Source organism: Scyliorhinus canicula, chromosome 1 (assembly GCF_902713615.1).
Source record: "Scyliorhinus canicula chromosome 1, sScyCan1.1, whole genome shotgun sequence".
In the NCBI taxonomy this organism is placed as follows: Eukaryota; Metazoa; Chordata; class Chondrichthyes; order Carcharhiniformes; family Scyliorhinidae; genus Scyliorhinus; species Scyliorhinus canicula.
Window position 1 is genome coordinate 278860884 of NC_052146.1, and position 19277 is coordinate 278880160.

General features: G+C 47.7%; 1 protein-coding gene across 2 annotated transcripts in view; it reads right to left on the reverse strand.

The window, feature by feature from the left end:
- The window catches only part of LOC119974762 (ALK tyrosine kinase receptor-like), a 1320646-nt gene that overhangs the window by 55659 nt on the left and 1245710 nt on the right, over positions 1–19277 (reverse strand). For both annotated transcript variants that reach the window (XM_038813974.1, XM_038813983.1), the window contains one exon: positions 15589–15718. In XM_038813974.1, the coding sequence (XP_038669902.1) occupies positions 15589–15718 (130 nt within the window). The remainder of the gene's footprint in view (positions 1–15588; positions 15719–19277) is intronic.

Here is a 19277-nt window from a genome sequence, read left to right on the forward strand (position 1 = left end):
CCAGAGTTTCCGATCTCTTCTTGCCGTGTCACCACCTCCTCCACCCTCTCTTGATTCTGACAGTGCATCAAACTCAGGCCTCAGAAAGAAAATCCAACTCTGGCCCTTCAACAAGCTGACAACAAGCTGACACCAAGTTCAGTGTTCAGTTGGCCAATTACACAGTGTGGACACGCCGTCTCTTCTGGCTTCTGTCGGCACCATCCAAAACCTGAACATGCTGGCTTTCCGTGGCTAGGGTTTCAGTAACTGCCCATACCCATTTCCCACCCTCTCTGATGAATTGTAATTCTATCTGAGGTCAAAGGACATGGAACATTCTCAGGCTTCATTCTTCCTTGGGTTGGGCCTGGTGGCCCCCCTTCTAGATCAGCAACCTGATTATTGTATCAGTAATATTCAGTTCTGCATTGCTTCATCTCGCTGTGGTACTCTTGGCTGTTCCAGCTGAAGCTAACACAGTGGGCGGGATTCTCTCTGCCCAGGATGGGCTGGAGAATGGCCGGGACGTGCGCTAATCGCGCGACGCCGCCCCGACGCCGGTCCGCCGATTCTCCGGAGAGCAGCCACGCAAAAAAAAACCCTAGTCCCACCGGCGGCATTCACACCTGGTCTTACCCGGCGGGACCTCGGCGTGATGCATCCGGCCTGGTGGGGGTGGGGGTAGGCGGTCCAACCCCGGGGGGGGCCTCCGCTGTGGCCTGGCCTGCGACCGGTACCTACAGATCGGCGGCCCAGCCTCTCGGACTGGGGGCTTCTTATGTTCCACGCCGGCCCCTGTACTCCTGCAACATGTTGCGCTGGGGCCGATGCAGAGAAGGTAGCCACTGTGCATGCGCGCATTGGCGCCGGTTCCACTGCACATGTTCAGACTCGAGGTGCCCATCTGATGCCGGGGATCGGGCAGCTGGAGCAGCATGGGTCACTCCAGTGCCATGCTGGCCCCCTGTGGGGTCAGATTCGCTGCTCATGAGGCCGTGTTGACGCCGTCGAGAAACACAACGGCGTTTACGACGGCATCAACACTTAGCCTCAGGATCAGAGTATCCCGCCCAGTGTGTTGGCCAATTGTTTGTCTCAATTAAATTCCTGCTCTGTAATTCCCTGTGTTTGTGAAACTCCTAAGTGACCAGTTGGATGTGCCACTGATGGGTCTTTTCACACCAATTCAACGCATGCCGATTCTGCTTTTCATTTTCACTCTGCCTAGAATTTGTATGGCGCTGCCAGGTGCTCACATTTATACTTCCTTTCCTCCTATTTGTGTTTGTAGCTTCTCTTTCTTCCCCAAGCTTGTGATGCTCTGCTGCAGCCTTCTTTTCAAGCTCTTCTAAGAGGCGAACATGTCCCTTGATTGATTAATTGATTGATTTAATGTCACATGTACCGATGTACAGTGAAAGTATTTTTCTGCGACCAAGGGAACGTACACAGTATGTACATAGTATACAAAAGGAATAATCGAGCAGTTGGGGTGGGTTTGAACTAATATGCCGGGGGATGGGAATCTATGCAAGGAGTCAGAGAAAGAAGGAGAAAGGGCAAAAAGAAAAGGTAGAAAAGTGAATAAGAAAAGTGATGGTGGAGAAACCAAGGTCAAAATTCAAACAGGGCAGTAGAAAAAAATATCCGGACCAAGACAAACAATGTGAAAAAGACAAACTTAAAGGCTCTGTGCCTGAATGCATGGAGCATTTGCAATAAAGTGGATGATCTAATCGCGCAGATCGAAATAAATAGCTATGATATAATTGGGGTTACGGAGACATGGCTGCAGGGTGAACAGCGATGGGAATTGAATGTCCCAGCATTTTCAGTATTTAGGAAGGACAGGCATAAAGGAAAAGGTGGTGGTGTGGCACTGCTGGTGAAAGTGGAAATTAACACAGTAGTGAGAAAGGATATTAGCTCTGACAATGTGGAATCTGTATGGGCAGAGTTGAGAAATACCAAGGGGCAAAAAACATTAGTGGGTGTCATATATAGACCCCCAAACTGCACTGGTGAAGTTGGGAATGGTATTAAACAAGAAATTAGAGATGCATGTAACAAGGGACTATCTGTGATCATGGGTGATTTAAATCTTCACATAGATTGGGCAAATCAAATTAGCCACAATGCCGCAGAGGAGGAATTTCTGGAGTGTATATAGGATGGTTTTCTTGACCAATATATGGAAGAACCAACTAGAGAGCAGGCCATCTTAGACTGGGTACTGTGTAATGAGAAGGTGATCGTTGCCAATCTGGCTGTGCGAGACCCCTTGTGGATGAGCGACCAGAAGATGATAGAATTTTTTATCAAGATGGAGAGTGAAGTAGTTGATGCGGAGACTAGGGTGCTGAATCTTAATAAAGGGAACTATAAGGATATGAGGTGTGAGTTGGCCCTGATAGATTGGGGAGAGTTACTTCAAGGAATTACAGTGGATAGACAATGGCAAACATTCAAGGAACAAGTGGGGGAACTACAGCAACTGTTCATTCCTGTCTGGCAGAAAAGCAAAGAGGGTAAGAGGGCCAATCTATGGCTTGCAAAGGAAATTAGAAATAGTGTCCGATCCAAGGAAGAAGCATACAGATTGGCCAAGAAAAATAATGGGCGCGATTCTCCCAGAGAGGGAGAAATCGTAAGGCTGGCGTCAAATCCGGGCGGGTTTGGCGCCAGCCCCCCCTTCCCGACCGGGAACCGATTCTGGTCCCCGGTCGGGGCTAGTACGCCGCAGCCGTGAACTCCGGCATCGCGGGCTTAACGAATTTCGTTAAGCCCGCTTGCCAGAGTTTGCGCCGGCTGATGCGTCACATGACGTCAGCCGCGCATGCGCGGATTGGAAGACTCCAACCCGCGCATGCGCGGATGACGTCATCGATGCGCGGGCCGGGATGCCCCGCGAAGTGATACAGCGGGGCGGCGGAAGGACAAAGAGTGCGCGGGTATCGGACCCGCTGCCCACGATCGGTGCCCACCGATCGCGGGCCCATGGCACCCTTGGCACAGCCGTGGTACTGCCGTGCCAATCGGTGCCATGGTTTTCAAAATCGGAACTTTACGGCCATTTTTACGAACGGCCAGACCAGGTGTGTTTGCCGTTCGTAAAAACAGCCGTAAAGGGCTTGGAACTCGGCCCATCGGCCAGCTGAGAATCGCTGCTGGCCGTAAAAAAACGGCGGCAGCGATTCGTATCGGGAGTCGGGCGTGGGGGGGGGGGGAGAATAGCAGGAGGGCGTCAGACTAGCGTGGTCGTAAAATTTTACGAACCCCGCTATTCTCCGCACCGTTGTGAGTGCAGAGAATTGCGCCCAATAGGTCTGAGGATTGGGAGCAGTTTACAATTCAGCAAAGAAGGACAAAGGGATTGATTAAGAAGGGGAAAGTACAGTTGGAAAGGAAGCTTGCAGGGAACATAAAGACTGACACTAAGTGTTTCTATAGATATGTGAAGAGAAAGAGATTGGTAAAGAGAAATGTAGGCCCCCTACAGACAGAAACAGGGGAATGAATGATAAAGGACAAAGAAATGGCTGAGCAATTGAATACATACTTTGGTTCTGTCTTCACAAAAGAGGACACAACTAAGATCCCAGAAATGTTGGAGAATTAAAGGTTTAGTGAGAGGGGAGAACTGAGGGAGATCAACATTAGTAGAGAAATGGTGCTGGGAAAACTGATGGAATTGAAGGAGGATAAATCCCCAGGGCCTGTGAATCTGCATCTCAGAGTGCTTAAGGAGGTGGCTCTGGAAATAGTGGATGCATTGGTGGTCACCTTCTGGGATTCTATAAACTCTGGAACTGTCCCTACAGATTGGAAGGTAGCTCACGTCACTCCGATTTTTAAAAATGGAGGTAGAGAGAAACCTGAATTATAGATCAGTAAACTTAACATCCATAGTGGGGAAAATGCTTGAATCCAATATCAAGGACTTTATAGCGGAACATTTAGAAAGCAGTGACAGGATCAGTCAGAATCAGCATGGATTTATGAAGGGAAAATCTTGCTTGACAAATTTGTTGGAATTCTTTGAAGATATAACCAGTACAGTTGACATTGGGGGGGGGGGGGGGGGGGGGGGCAGTCGATGTGGTATATTTGGACTTTCAAAAGGTGTTTGACAAAGTCCCGCAGAAGCGATTATTGTGTAAAATTAAAGCTCATGGGATTGGGGGAAATACATTGAAGTGGATAGAAAACTGGTTGGCAGAGAGGAAACAAAGAGTAGGGATTAATGGGTCCTTTTCAAATTGGCAGGCAGTAACTGGTGGGGTACCACAGGGATCGGTGCTGGGACCCCAGCTATTCACAATATATATTAATGATTTAGATGAGGGAACAAAATGTAACATCTCAAAGTTTGCAGATGATACCAAATTAGGTGGGAGGGTGAATTGTGATGAGGATGCAAGGATCCTACAGCATGATCTGGACAGGTTGGGCGAGTGGGCAAATCAATGGCAGATGCAGTATAATTTGGATAAGTGTGAGGTTATTCACTTTGGAAGCAAAAACAGGAAGGCAGATTGCTACCTGAATGGTAGTAAATTGGGAGAGGGAGTGTGCAGCGGAACCTGGGTGTCATTGTGCACTTGCCATTTAAGGTAAGCATGCAGGTGCAGCAGGCGGTAAAGAAGGCTAATGGTATGTTGGCCTTTATTGCGAGAGGTTCCGAGTATAGAAGCAGGCATGAGTTGCTGCAATTGTACAGGGCCTTGGTGAGACCACACCTGAAGTATTGGGTGCAATTTTGCGATCCTTCTCTGAGGAACAATGTTCTTGCTTTCGAGGGAGTGCAGCGAAGTTTTACCAGACTGATTCCAGGGATGGCGGGACTGTCATATGAGGAGAGATTGACTAGGTTGGGATTGTTCTCGCTGGAGTTCAGAAGAATGAGGGGGGATCTCATAGAGACTTATAACATTTTCAAGGGACTAGACAGGGTAGATGCAGTGAAGATGTTACCAATGATGGGTGTGTCCAGAACAAGGGGTAACAGTCTGAGGGTTCAGGGTGAACTATTTCGGACAGATATAAGGAGACATTTTTTCACACAAAGAGTGCTGAGCCTATGGAATTCATTACCACAGGAAGTAGTTGATGCTAAAACATTGAATATGTTCAAGAGGCGGCTGGATATAGCACTTGCGGAGAATGGAATTAAAGGCTATGGGGAGAAAGCAGGATTAGGCTATTGAGTTGGATGATCAGCAATGATCATGATGAATGGCGGAGCAGGCTTGAAGGGCCAAAAGGCCTCCTCCTGTTCCTATCTTCTATGTATCTATGACAGAGTACATTGACAACTGGTACATTGACAAATCGTGATTGGTGTGGATCAAGGGCCAAACAAAGCAAATACATGAGCAAGAGCAGCATAAGGCGTTGTGAATAGTGCTCTTACAGGGAACAGATCAGTCTGAGGGAGAGTTGTTGAGGAGTCTAGTAGCTGTGGGGAGGAAGTTGTTCCTATGTCTGGAATGGCGGGTCTTGAAGACTTCTGTATCTTCAGCCTGATGGAAGGGTCAGGAAGAGGGCAAACCCTGGGTGGGAGAGCTCTCTGACAATGCTGTCTGCCTTCCTCTGTTGCTGGAGCCTGATTTACTAATTTTAAGATAAAAGCAAAATACCACAGCTGCTGGAAATCTGAAGGAAAAACAGAAAGTGCTGGAAATACTGAGCAGGCTTCATCACATCAGTGGGGAGATAAACAATTGTTCACATTTTGAGTCAAAGATCACATTTTATTGAAGGCCGAATGAGTATTTCCAGCACGTTTAGTTTTTCGTTGTGTTAATTCTAACCTGCACGTCATACCCATGATATAATGCCTCTGTTTACTTCCAGCAATTTACTTAGACTTAAAAGTTGAACAGCCTATTTTGGTCTTCAGATGAGATTTGATTCGACTTAAGCTGCTATCAATTGTTTCAGCTTGGCTCGCCTCCAAATTCTCTTTCTGGTGTAAAGAACTGCATTAACGACAAGGCCACAGTTCCAATTAATTGAAATATGATCTTGTGTGTGGCCGAGTGAACAATAACCCGTTCACTGCAGCAGATGAGTATACAGGAAAGAGGGATCCGTGAAAGTGTTTGGGATCCGATCCCAGGATGGTGATGGCCATCAATGGTCTCCAGTGCTGACTGACAGGTGCAAGGGCTGCTCGGGGTTCATGTCCGCTTCTTGCATACCTCACCCATCCTGGGGTCATAGCGCTCACCAGCTTTGAAGGAAGAAGAATTGCTCAGTTCCTCCCTGTCCAACCCTAACTTTCACCAGGCCAATCCGGAAAATTTGTCTGGGTGTTGATAGAGTGGACACAGGGAGAATGTTTCCTCCTGTAGGGAAGAGTGAAACTAGAGGCCATCAGTACAAGATGGTCACCAAGGATTCCCATAAGGAAGATGAAACATCTTTATCCAAAGAGTGGTAACAATGTGGAACTCATTGTTAATTATTATTAATGCTAATTAATTAATTAATTATTAACACAGGGATTGGTTCAACAAAGGGTATAGATACTTTACCCTTTGTACTGGCACTGGAGGGTGTGCAGAGGAGATTCACTAGGTTAATCCCAGAGCTGAAGGGGTTGGATTATGAGGAGAGGTTGAGTAGGCTGGGACTGTACTCATTGGAATTTAGAAGGATGAGGGGGGATCTTATAGAAACATTTAAAATTATGAAGGGAATAGATAGGATAGATGTGGGCAGCTTGTTTCCACTGGCGGGTGAAAGCAGAACTAGGGGACATAGCCTCAAAATAAGGGGAAGTCGATTTAGGACTGAGTTTAGGAGGAACTTCTTCACCCAAAGGGTTGTGAATCTATGGAATTCCTTGCCCAGTGAAGCAGTTGAGGCTCCTTCATTACATGTTTTTAAGGTAAAGATAGATAGTTTTTTGAAGAATAAAGGGATTAAGGGTTATGGTGTTCGGGCCGGAAAGTGGAGCTGAGTCCACAAAAGATGAGCCATGATCTCATTGAATGGTGGAGCAGGCTCGAGGGGCCAGGTGGCCTACTCCTGCTCCTAGTTCTTTTTTCTTATGAGCGGGAAGAGTTAAAATGGTAGCTTTAGATGAGAAAAAATGGAACAGGCTCGAGTGGAGCATCATCACAGGAATGGACAGGTTGGACCGACTGGTCTGTAAATTATTCAACGTATCTGCAATTGGAAACGATTCAGGCTAGCAAGACCAGTCAGCGTAGGGGCTCCCCAACTCTTGGTTCTGCCTAATGCGATTTGCCTTGTAACAGGTAGGCCAAGGTTTGGTTTATTACAAGCCATGGCAGAGACAGTGGTGACCCTGGGTGAGAAAGCCGGCATGTAGCTCTCCAGCTGCACAGCTAAGTTTTCTCTCCATATTTTCTGGCGCTCTGAGGACAGAAAAACTGTGGGGGGGGGGGTGGTTTCGCCGTCACTCTGGCAAGGCGGGGCCTGATAGCACTGGCAACGCATGCGCATGCTCCACAGAGGCTGGGACAGCCATTTCTAAAGGGCTTCCTGATCTGTGTGAAAACAAAACTTCCTCTTCTAGGGACGCGGGGACCCCCCCCTCCACACACACCCCCACACCACCCCCCCCCCCTCCCCCCCCCCCCCCCCCCCACACAAGCCACAAGCACCGGCACAACCCACCCCTGAAACACAAGCACTGGACCAATCCCCCTCCTTACAAAAGCACTGGGGCAACCTTTCTCCTCACACAAGCACTGGGGCAACACCCCCCCCATGCAAACACCAGGACAACCCACACCACACAAGCACCGCAGTAACCCTTGCCACACAAGCAACGCGGCAACCCCTACCACACAAGCTGAGGAAACCCCTCCACAATCAGGCACCAGGGTAAACCCCCTCACACACAAGGGGAACTCTTCCAATGGGACTCCCCAGAGTGCCTGCCCCTGGAACAGTGTCCTGTCAGTTGCAGGGAGCCAGGGGGAATTGCCAGGTCACTACGCAGCATGTCTCCGCCCCACCCCCCAGGGGACATATTTACCATTGCACCCCCTGGTGGGTTCCCATTGACTGCTTCCCGTTTTTCAATACCTGTTGTAAATCGCGCCGATTCCTGGGGGGGGGGGGGGGGGGGGAACAGACGGTGGAAAGCCCTTAAATTTATTTAAATGAGGTTCCAGTCCTCGTTGTGCCACCGGTGAGAGGCGGGGAAAATCTAAAACACGAGATCTGGCCAATGAGAATCTCGTTTTCCAATTCTCACGGCAAATAGGTGCAAGATTGTCCTGTGTCAGTTCCCAAGGTGGGTTACTCTAGGCACAGTTGATCGGTGATCCTTTGCTAGTTTATGGCTCAATACTCTTGCCTTCTCTGACTGATGGACACATAATTAGACTTTATTTCAGGCTCATTACAGATCAGGTTTATTGAGAAATAAAATAAAAGCACAAAATAGCAGTAACTAGATAAATGATAGTTAACTTCAATTGGGAGAAATATAGAAAGGATGGTGAACTTGTTATTGAAAAGATTCAAGATCTACCCCAATATAACTTAAGGGCATACATCATGTGCTCAATACATCTCTAGATTTAATTCAAATGAAGATGTCTTTGGGATTTACGTTAAAAAATCCATATTCTTCTCATCACAAAATCAATATTCCTCCAGGTCAAACACTGTCAGACTTGGCATGCAATATTCGAATGGAAACGGCAGTGTAAATGTGTCACAAAGTCAGTAATAAAAAGAAGGGAGAATAAAATTCACAACCTTAATCACAGCATTTACCTCAGGATCTTTCACCACAGCAAGCGTTTATCGGGATCAATTTTGTCACTTCCCTTCATAAACCCCGAGTCCAATCATTTAAATGTAACTTTATAATTGCAAATCAGTTACTTTATAATTGCAAATCAGTTACTTACTTATACGGACCTGAATAGTGAATTAATTTAGAATTATACTTAACCATTTACGGATAAACTTCAGAATTGAGCACTGTGACTTTAACTTCTGCAGTCAGATTATTGAAGAATTGTACTTTCCCAATCATTACAATCCATGAGCTCATTCTTCAAGCTCAAAAGGACTGGGAGACCATGGTAACTCGAGCAACTAAAACCCATTCCCCATCCTGACTCTCTACTCCTTTTTGTTTTTTGTTTCTCGGTTCTCTTGGCTTGTTCCAACACAATCCCATCCCTCCGCCATATGACCACTGTCCCCTGTTGTTCAATTGCTCCCTTATAAAACATTACAGCACAGTACAGGCCCTTCGGCCCTCGATGTTGCGCCGACCTGTGAAACCACTCTAAAGCCCACCTACACTATTCCCTTATCATCCATATGTTTCTCCAATGACCATTTAAATGCCCTTAATGTTGGCGAGTCCACTACTGTTGCAGGCAGGGCATTCCATGCCCGTACTACTCTCTGAGTAAAGAACCTACCTCTGACATCTGTCCTATATCTATCTCCCCTCAATTTAAAGCTATGTCCCCTCGTGCTAGCCATCACCATCCGAGGAAAAAGGCTCTCACTGTCCACCCTATCTAATCCTCTGATCCCTTGTTCTCCTATTAATACACATTCTGCTATTGTTTCTTTTGCCACTATTAACACTCTTCAGTCCTTGATGGCACCATTAATACATCCATCTGTCTCATGCCCAGGGCATCTTTGTCAATCTCTCCTTTCCTCCGACCTAACCTGTCCTTTAATCTACCCCACCTCTCCCATCCGTCTCTCCAACTATATAATTCATTACATTTCTACCCCCCTTCCCGTTCTGTAAAAGGGCCATAGGGACTTGAAACGTTAACCCTGTCTCTTTCTCCACAGATGCTGCCAGACCTGCTGAGTTTATCCCACATTTTCTGATTTTATTTCAGATTTCCAGCATCCGCAGAATTTTGCTTTTATTTAACTAAAATGTATTCGACCAGAAAAGTGACCCTAAAGTGATCTCTTCCTTGAAAGAGCCATGGTATCGCAGAACTTGCAGCTCAGATGGAGGACGTTTGGCCAATCATGGCCTGCGTTGGTTCTCTGAAAGAAAGTCTCACGCTTGTGCTTTTCTTTGTAACCCTGTACATTCCCTTTTTAAATTTCTTTTATGGGACGTGGGCACTGCTGGCTAGGCCAGGATTTGACCTGATCCAGGTCAGGAGGGCAGATTTCCTTCCCTGAATGACATTAATAAGCAAGATGGGTTTTTACGACAATCAAACTGATTAGAGGGTATCACTGCCTTGGAGATTCCTACACTATCCGTGTCTTCCTGCAAGACACTTATTTTCCATGATTAGGAAATGGGTAATGGAGGAGGGGTCGGCATGGGGGCGGCAAGAGGCGGCGTCATGCAAAGGCACCAGCCTAGGGGCACTAGTAACGGCACCGCTGCCATTCTCACCGGCACGATACACCACAAGCCCGGTGGTGATGGCGGCACTGAGGGTCTGGGGTCAGTGGAGAAGGCACAGGAAGGAAGGAGGAGTTTGGACCCCGATACGGAACAATCATAGATTTGTTCCGGGCAAGATAGACGGGGGGGTGTTTCAACGCTGGCACAGGGCAGGCGTTAGAAGGATGGGGGACCTGTTCATAGATGGGACTTTTCCTAGCTTGAAGGCGCTGGAGGAGAAATTCAGCCTGCCCCCTGGAAAGCCTTCAGATACCTCCCAGTCCGCGACTTCCTCAAAAAACAGGTCGGACATTTCCATTGCTACCCCTTCGTAGAATACAGGACAGGGTGGTGTCTGGCATCTGGGTAGGAGAGGGGAAGGTGTCGGGCATCTACCAAGAACTGCAGGAGGCGGAGGAAGCCCCAGTGGAGGAACTGAAGGGCAAGTGGGAGGAGGAGCTGGGTGAGGAGCTGGGATGAGGGCCAGAGGGCTGATGCCCTGGGCAGGGTAAATTCCTCCTCATCATGTGCCAGGCTCAGCTTAATACAGTTTAAGATGGTACACATGAGGGCTCACATGGCGACGGTGAGAATGAGCAAGTTCTTTGGGGTGGAGGTCAGCTGTGCGAGATGTTCAGGAAGCCCAGCAAACCATGTCCATATGTTCTGGGCATGACTGGCCCTTAAAGAATTCTGGCAGGGCTTTGCGAGGGCTATGTCCAGGATCTTGGACACACGGGTGAAGCCGAGTCTAGAGATAGCGATCTTTGGGGTGTCAGAGGATCCGGGAGTGCATGAAGCGAAAGAGGCTGAGGTTTTTGCCTTTGCCTCCCTGGTAGCCTGGAGACGGATCTCGTTAATGTGGAGAGACTCGAAACCCCTGAGTGTGGAGACCTGGGTTGGTGACATAGTCGGGTTTCTCAGCCTGGAGCGAATAAAGTTTGCCTTGAGAGGGTCCTTGCTGGGGTTCTCCCGGCGGTGGAACCGTTCCTTGACTTCCTAGGAAAGCGTTAAAATGTCAGCAGCAACAGCAATCGGGTGGGGGGGGGGGGGGGGTGGCTTAGGTGGGGAACTGTTCATTTAATGTATATTCTCTTTTTGAGTAATGATAACAGCCACCTAATTTTGTTAAATATTTTCCGTTTACTTTTCTGTTATTGGTTATGTAAAAATTCTGTTTGGAAAAAGCCTTATTAAAAACAAATTAAAAAAAGAAACCAGTTATTTTCACATCTATTCTCTCACCTCCTGCATCTTATTCCAGTAATTCAGGAACTAGTATTCCAGAGTACCTCAGAGTGATGCTCTGAGGACCCAGGTTCCAGTCCCACCACGGCACAGGGTGAAATTTGAATTCACTCAATGGAATAACTTTCAATGGAACATATATAAGTGAGGGTCCTCCCTCCCACTGTCCAAAGATGTGCAGGTAAGCTGGGGTTACGGGGATAGAGCGGGGGAGTGGGCCTAGGTAGGGTAGGGTGCCCATTCAGAGGGCTGGTGCATACTCGATGGGACGAATAGCCTCCAGCTGCATTGTATTGGTTCTATGGTCCTTTAGTTCCCGGATGCACTACAGTGACTCCAGTCACTTTTCAAGTTCTGAAATTTGTGTTTAAGCAACTGGTGCCACACATGGTTATCTAGGACACAAGATGTCTCCTTTTAAAAAATAATAATCTTTATTGTCACAAGAAGGTCTACATTAACACTGCACTGCAATTAAATTACTGTGAAAAGCCCCCGAGTCGCCACACTCTGCCACCTGTTCGGGTACACAGAGGGACGATTCAGAAAGTCGAAATTACCTTAACAGCACGTCTTTCGGGGCTTGTGGGAGGAAACCGGAGCACCCGGAGGAAACCCACGCAGCCACAGGGAGAACATGCAGACTCCGCACAGGCAGTGACCCAAGCCGGGAATTGAACCTGTGAAGCGACAGTGCTAACCACGGTGCTACCATGCCACATTTGGAGTTCCCACATGGAACAGGATGCATTCTCTAACCAATATACCAATTACCAGGGTGAAATACTCTTTGGCAGGAATACAAAACAGCTGGTAGTGAATTACTTCCTGACAGATACCTACCTGAATTTCCTTTCTATTGATTTTGGTTGGCCTCCGTTGCTATAATATGCTGGGCATTGAAAGGCAGGTATGTATGAGGAGGCCATTTTTGCACTCAAGTTGGTGACAAAATAGGAAGTGGGGATGCATTCTTTGGTGACAAATCTGTTGTTAGGAAAACAAAAATAGTTTTAAGGGATTTATATTTATATGATTAAACATGAGAAATAAGGTATAGTTTTAAATGGGTAAATTTAATGTTTCTGTGCCTGGAAGTTAGATTCATACTTGACAAAGGTCTTTGTATGTGTGGGGGTTGGTTCAGTTCCAACTGTGTTTCTATTGTGCTTAGAGAGGACTACGGTATAAAGAGTAAATAGGCCAGAGAAGAATGCGGGCATTGTTCAGCACCTTTTAAGTTGTTTAGCAACTTTTAACTTGTTTAGCCCTTTTAAGGGGAAAAAACTTTTAAGCTTAATTTGATGGCAGTTGGAGACAGGATAGCAGGGAGTGAACGTTTTCCAACTCTGCCAGGAGACGTTAGACAGGGCAAGGTGGCTGCAAAGATAACTGTCCAGTTAACTAGGGAATTGGGACAGAAAGGATGTCTTAAGACAGCTGACGTTAAGAGAAGAGAGATAAAGGTATTGTTCAGCAGAATTCAAGGAAGAGTAAACAAAGTATTGTGGAGTAAAGAGACAATTCAGTAACCAGGTGTTAAGTGGGAAAGCAGACTTAAGGGGCTGGATTCTCCAAAAATGGGGCTATGTCCCACCCCGCGTAAAAACGCTGGCGTTTGACTCCCCAGTTCCCTGCAAAAAATAAAGAGCGATTATCTTACCTGCAGGGGGCTAGCAGGGACCCAGAGTGCTTCATGCAGCTTTGTCTGCGGATACGGGCCCCGCACTTCCGGTTCCGTGTCCACGCATGCGCATTACGGTGACCTCCAGCGGTCGCGCCGAGCGCATGGCAGAATCGGACTGCGGACCACCAGGGACAATGTAGGCCCCCGCTGATCGGCTGCGCGCCGCTGCATCAGACCGGCCTGATCGCTGACCTGGCTGCCCATATGCCCCCCCCCCCCCCCAGTGCTCGATCCACCCGCCCCCCCACCAAGGCGGCCGTGGACTAGGTCCGCAGCCGCCGTGCAAGAGTCCCCACCAGCCACACCACATTTGTTCCACGCCGTCAGGAACTCGGCTGGTCAGGAGCGGAGTATTGCCGGGAGAGCCTTTGGCAATGGCCGCCTAGCCACGCGGCGTAGATAGTGGACGAGCAATCCTCCGAGACCCGGAGAATCGGGGGAGCGGCGCTGGGCACGATTTGGTCGGGAACTTCGATTCTCTGCCCCCGTGCCAAACGTGATTTTGGCTGTGAAGAATCCAGCACTAATTAGTGGTCCTGTGACTCTATTCATAGAATCCCTACAGTGTAGAAGGATGCCATTCAGCCCGTCGAGTCTACACAGACCTTTCGAAAGAGCATGCGCCATGTCTACGCCACTGTCCACCCCATTCTTTCCCGGTAACCCCATGAGCACATCCCTGGACTCGAAGAGACAATTTAACATGGCCTATCGACCTAACCCAAACATATTTGGACTGTTGGAGGAAACTGGAGGAAACCCACGCAGACACGGGGAAAACGTACAAACTCCACACAGACAGTCACCCAAGGCAGGAATTTAATCTGGGTCCCTGGTGCTGTGAGGCAGCAGTGCTAACCACTGTGCCACCGTGCTGCCCCACATTTTATAAAAAATGTAAAAATTATGCTCTTTTAAGCCAGGGTTTCATTCTGGGATCTTCCCGTCCAGTTATAATATCAACTGGGATTGACTGTGCACCCTACCTAAGATCAGTCTCTCCTTGTGCCTCAAGGCCTGGCCCTGAAAACCTGCCATTCCCCTCCTAAAAATTCCCAATTCCTCTCTGCCCAGAAGATGTCGGACCTATCTGTGTCCGGACACCATGACTGTGGTGCTGCTTGCTGGCCAACTGCACCCACACTGAGCTCTGGCACTGCTGGAACTGCAAGAGCTGTCGGCCACTCAGACTGGCCAGCATCTCTCCTGGCCAGGGCTGAGGGGGTGGATGTCCGATCACCGACTTCTTTGGGCCGCTGACAATGTATTACCACTGCGGGGAAGGCTTTTCTGACCTACCCCCACCCAGCCCCATAAAATGCAGCTTGGCGAGTTCAATGGGGAGGGCAAGAGATGCGTGGGAAGGAGTAGGAGTCTCGATTAAAAAGAACAGCTATCATCGCTGGTTCATTCGTCAGCTCTGATTATCACCAGTCACCAAATGAGTTCAGTGAAAGAAGGCAAGTCCTAATTATACAAACAGCCACTTTGATAGCTTTGCCAAATACCTTCCCCAGTCAGTGACAGACTGAATTGCTTCAAACTAAACTTTGCAATTGCGTGAGTTTTGTTGCTTTAGGCAGGCAATAATGATACAAGCCTCATCATAAATTAAATATTTCATTATTGTGCTGTTTAGTATTTTAAATGTCAACATTCCAGGATATTAATATAACATGGTACATTTTCCGTTCTCCCACTCTGCCATCTCGTTTTAATCAGTGTTACGAAAACTGACAACGAATACATTGCAACAAATATTAGTTAAATTTCACATGTCAGTGCCCGCATTAGTGCATTAACTCGTCCATGAAAGATATAAATCGACGGGGTTTCATTTCAAAGCACCTCGGGTTTATCCTCAATCAGGACTACAGAATCCAGCAAGTAGTAGCAATTGGCATTTTGCCACAGTCTAAATAAAGCACAGGTTAAATACCGACATTTGATCTCTGTCATCCGACAATGAATCAGCGAGCCTGGAAAGGGATCCTTTGTGCATCTACGAATGGACACCTCCCAAATGGTCATTCAGATGTGAACTACAAATGTGAGTGTTGGCAGCCTATCCTGAGCATGGGGAGCAGGAACCAGCGACAACCCTAGCCTTATCTAGCATTATCACACGAGGCCTGTGGCTAGCCCAATTAACAACAGGATTTAGAAAATTAAAATAGGTCAATTTGTCGAATGTTACAGGAAATGCTCACTCCAAGTGAATCCGAGTAAACAAATTAGTGAGGAGTATGAGATAGCGTGCATACATTGCTCTTGAAGAATGATCACTTCTTACCGGTTTCGGTCGATACTCTCGAAGAAAGGATTTCATGTCTCCACCTGCCATCAGCTCCAGTAGAATGAAGCGAGGAAGAGCCTGCAGGCTGACTCCTATACATCGCACAATGTTCTGGTGGTAGAATTTACTGGAATAGTAGGAGAGAAGGACACATTAATTATTTCTAATAAAACCATCAATCATTGCATGACGTGACAATATGCAAGGATTATCCACGAGAACCAATGCCCAGGAGCAATTTGGGGAAAACTAAGGTGATTGAGCCTGCTGAGGAAGACAGAGGCTAGATCCAGAAGCTGAGAATAAACAAATATACAGAAACTGCGGCTGTTTCTGCTTGAAGGTGATATTGGTGGAACTACGCCATCCAGACTGTCATAAGCAGAGTTGAGGATGTCCTGCTGACCTGCGCCATTTTTGGTGAAGACCACTCCCATGGAACATGAGTTGGTTTTGAGCTGCTGTCGTCTGGGGATCAGAAGACGATGAACTAAAATTCTTCATGAGGAAGACAAAAGTTTTGAAAGATGTTGGGGTGGATTCTCCATCGGCCCTGGCGCCGGTATCGGGGTCCACGATGCGGCAGAGAATCGCAAAATTGGGATTGGTGCCGGGCGTCAGTGGGCGCCAATACGAACACTATGCTCTGACACCCCGTTGCCACCTGAATCAAGGTCCATGACCGCATGCCAGCGGGAAGATATAAATGAATACGGATGGGTCTTAATGAAGATAACATTGGGTCTTGATGACCCATTTGTATCCACTCAGCGGGCCCGGCACCCTATGCTCCGGTCCTCCGTGATTTCCCGGTCTCCAGGGCCGGGAATCACGTGGGTGCGGATCACTTGTGGTCCCTACCAGCGTGACCTTGGTGTGGTGCATCTTGCGCTGGGCCAAAGGTATAATTCCTGAGGGCAATTGCCCCAGAGGCATGCTCTCGTCTTGGTCAGGGTCTGCATGCTCTCGGCCATGGAGCACAGGGAGTGGACACCTCCATCTGAGACTGTGCCACATCATCCATTGACTCTGCCAGCAACTTCTGGGTTTATGTCACATCAACCAGTGACGGCACCACCTCCCTCTGGGACTGGGCCACCTCCCTCTGTGTCTGCGCCATGTCAGCCAGCACCTGGGCAATGCCACCGATGTTCCCAGCCATGGCCTGCTGTGATTGCGCCATGTTCAGGAGCGGCGCTGCAATTTCCAGATGAGAAGGCAACCCTGACCTGGGTCTTGGCCAGCGCCCACATAGAATGCCCCAGGCCTTGGGCATGCTGATCCATAGCCAACGCTATCGCCCCCAATGCCTCCACCGCAGACGCCATCCGTTTGGTGTTGGCCTGGGTGGCATGCATGGTCGGCCCCACCTCCTGCTCTTGCACGCAGTTGGGCTGCTCCCCCTGTGCCTGCAGGTGCTGGATGATCACCACCAACCCCTCATGAAGTCCGTGGCTCTGCAACTGCATCTCTACAATCGATGGGACTGTGCATTCCAGAAGACCGAAACCCGTCTGGACGGCAGCTAGTTCCTGCCTGTCCTCCGACCGTCCACCCCTTTGCTTGTTCCTAATCACCCTGGCTGCCCTGAGGAGGTCATGCAGTTTATTCTGGCACTGCTAGCCGCTCGGGATAGTATTACCCATGGCGCTGACCGCCTCTGCCACCAGCGGCCAGGCACGGCGAATGGCGGAGGCTGGCAGCCTCCTTCACAGGCCTGGCTACAGAGTCATCCGTCTCTCCTCCACTGCGTCCAGGAGGGTCTCCAGCTCGGCACCTGTGAAGCGTGGAGCCGTACGTCCTGCTGCCATCTTGTTGGCTGGGGTGGTGCGAGTGGGGATCGTACTATATGCGGCTGCAGCTTGTTAGTCTCCTGAGTGTTAATCGCGAAACGGGTGAATCTGACACCATTTCCCATTGGAATTGATTGTGTTCCACATGGTCCGGTGCTAGCTCTTTAACTGTAGCTCGTCCAGGTATGGCGCCAGTTTTGCTGTTGTGGAACTCCACAAATTCTGTGCCGGTGTCTCAGAAAGGGAGAATCCACCCCACTGTGTCTGTGATTGGTACCAAAGACGCTGAGTGGATTGTTAAGCCATTTTTTAAGATCTGTCCTAATTGTATCTGCCATTTAATGTGTAATTTATATTTTTTAATAGAACATAATTTATCAGTTAATTCATGTTTAACCCACGCGAGTTTTGTGTTTTCGAGTATATGTGATACTCAAGATAGTACTTAGTTTTTGCTTTGTTTGACACTTACACAGTAAACATTCTTCTGTTTCAAACCCTTGAACTTTTGTGGCTTAATTCTTTCAGTAAAAAACTGGGATTTTAGCTTTTCACTCTTTTCAAAAAAAGTTACTGGTCTCATAACAGTCTCATAATGTTGTTGCAGCCACTGTTATTTATTTACTTTTCCAATTAAGGGGCAATTTAGTGTGGCCAATCTACCTGCCCTGCACATCTTTGGGTTGTGGGGGTGAGACCGACGCAGACACGGGAGAATGTGCAAACCCCACACGGACAGTGACTCAGAACCAGGTCCTCAGCGCTGTGAGGCAGCAGGTGAATCACTGTGCCACCATGCAGCCTGAGGCACTGTCATAATTCCCGTAGGGACCTTTAACCTTTAAAGAGAAATTCAAAATCCCTGCTATTTACTGAAAGAATGAAGCCACAAGATTCTACAGTTCAAAAAATTGTATTTACTATTATGAGAGTCAAACAAAGCAAACACGACTAACGAAACACTATCTTAGGTTATCAATTATACTTTACAATAATAAAAAGAATTAACACAATCACTTATACTTTAAAACAGAAATCTTCAACTGAACCTTCCTCTTTTCACTTTGACTTCTCACCCAGAAAGTCTTTGGCTACTTATCAACCGCTTAAAGTTTTCTTCAATTCCTGGGACCAAACAATAGTGCCACAGATTTCAGGCATTCATTTTAATTCTCTTCAGTGTTCCTGCTATCCCCTGGGGCATGAGTTTTCTTTGGGTCCTTCCATTAAACGCCAACTAAGCGACACACCATCATGGTTAAGCACCTGATGATTGTGGATACTGCACTCTTGATCAATGACCCCCACCTTAAAAGTACCTCTGATTTCTGATAGCCCTTTTGCATATGGTCTAGAGCTGCTTTACAGCTCTTGGCAGATTCTCCCTCTTTGCCTTTTCCCAAGCTGAGCTGCTTGTTTCTGCGAGCAAACACACACACAAATGCCACACAAAAGTGCAGTTCCCTACAACCCATCTTCATGGCAATGTGACAGATCTTGGATGTTCCAAACAAATATGTTCATTAATTAACTCAGCTTCAAGACCAAGTCTTTGATTCTGAGACCTACATGAATAATTTATATCTCTAATGGAGTTAACGGCACTTTTTCCAAGCTGCTTTTAGCTTCATTTCATCTGGGAACTACATAAATAATTGAAGTTTTTTATTGAGGTAAGCGTAGACCTCCTGGCTCTATAATAAACTTAAAGGTGGGTCATCCACTGTTTAAAATCTCTCCCTTCTAATCCTGACCTTATTAAATAAATACGTTGAATTTTAATGACCCCGGATCTATTTGAATGCACTTACTTCAGGGTTGTTTATCAGTTTCTCATCCAGCTGTTTTCGGGGCTGTCTAGCACAGGGCTACATCGCTGGCTTTGAAAGCAGG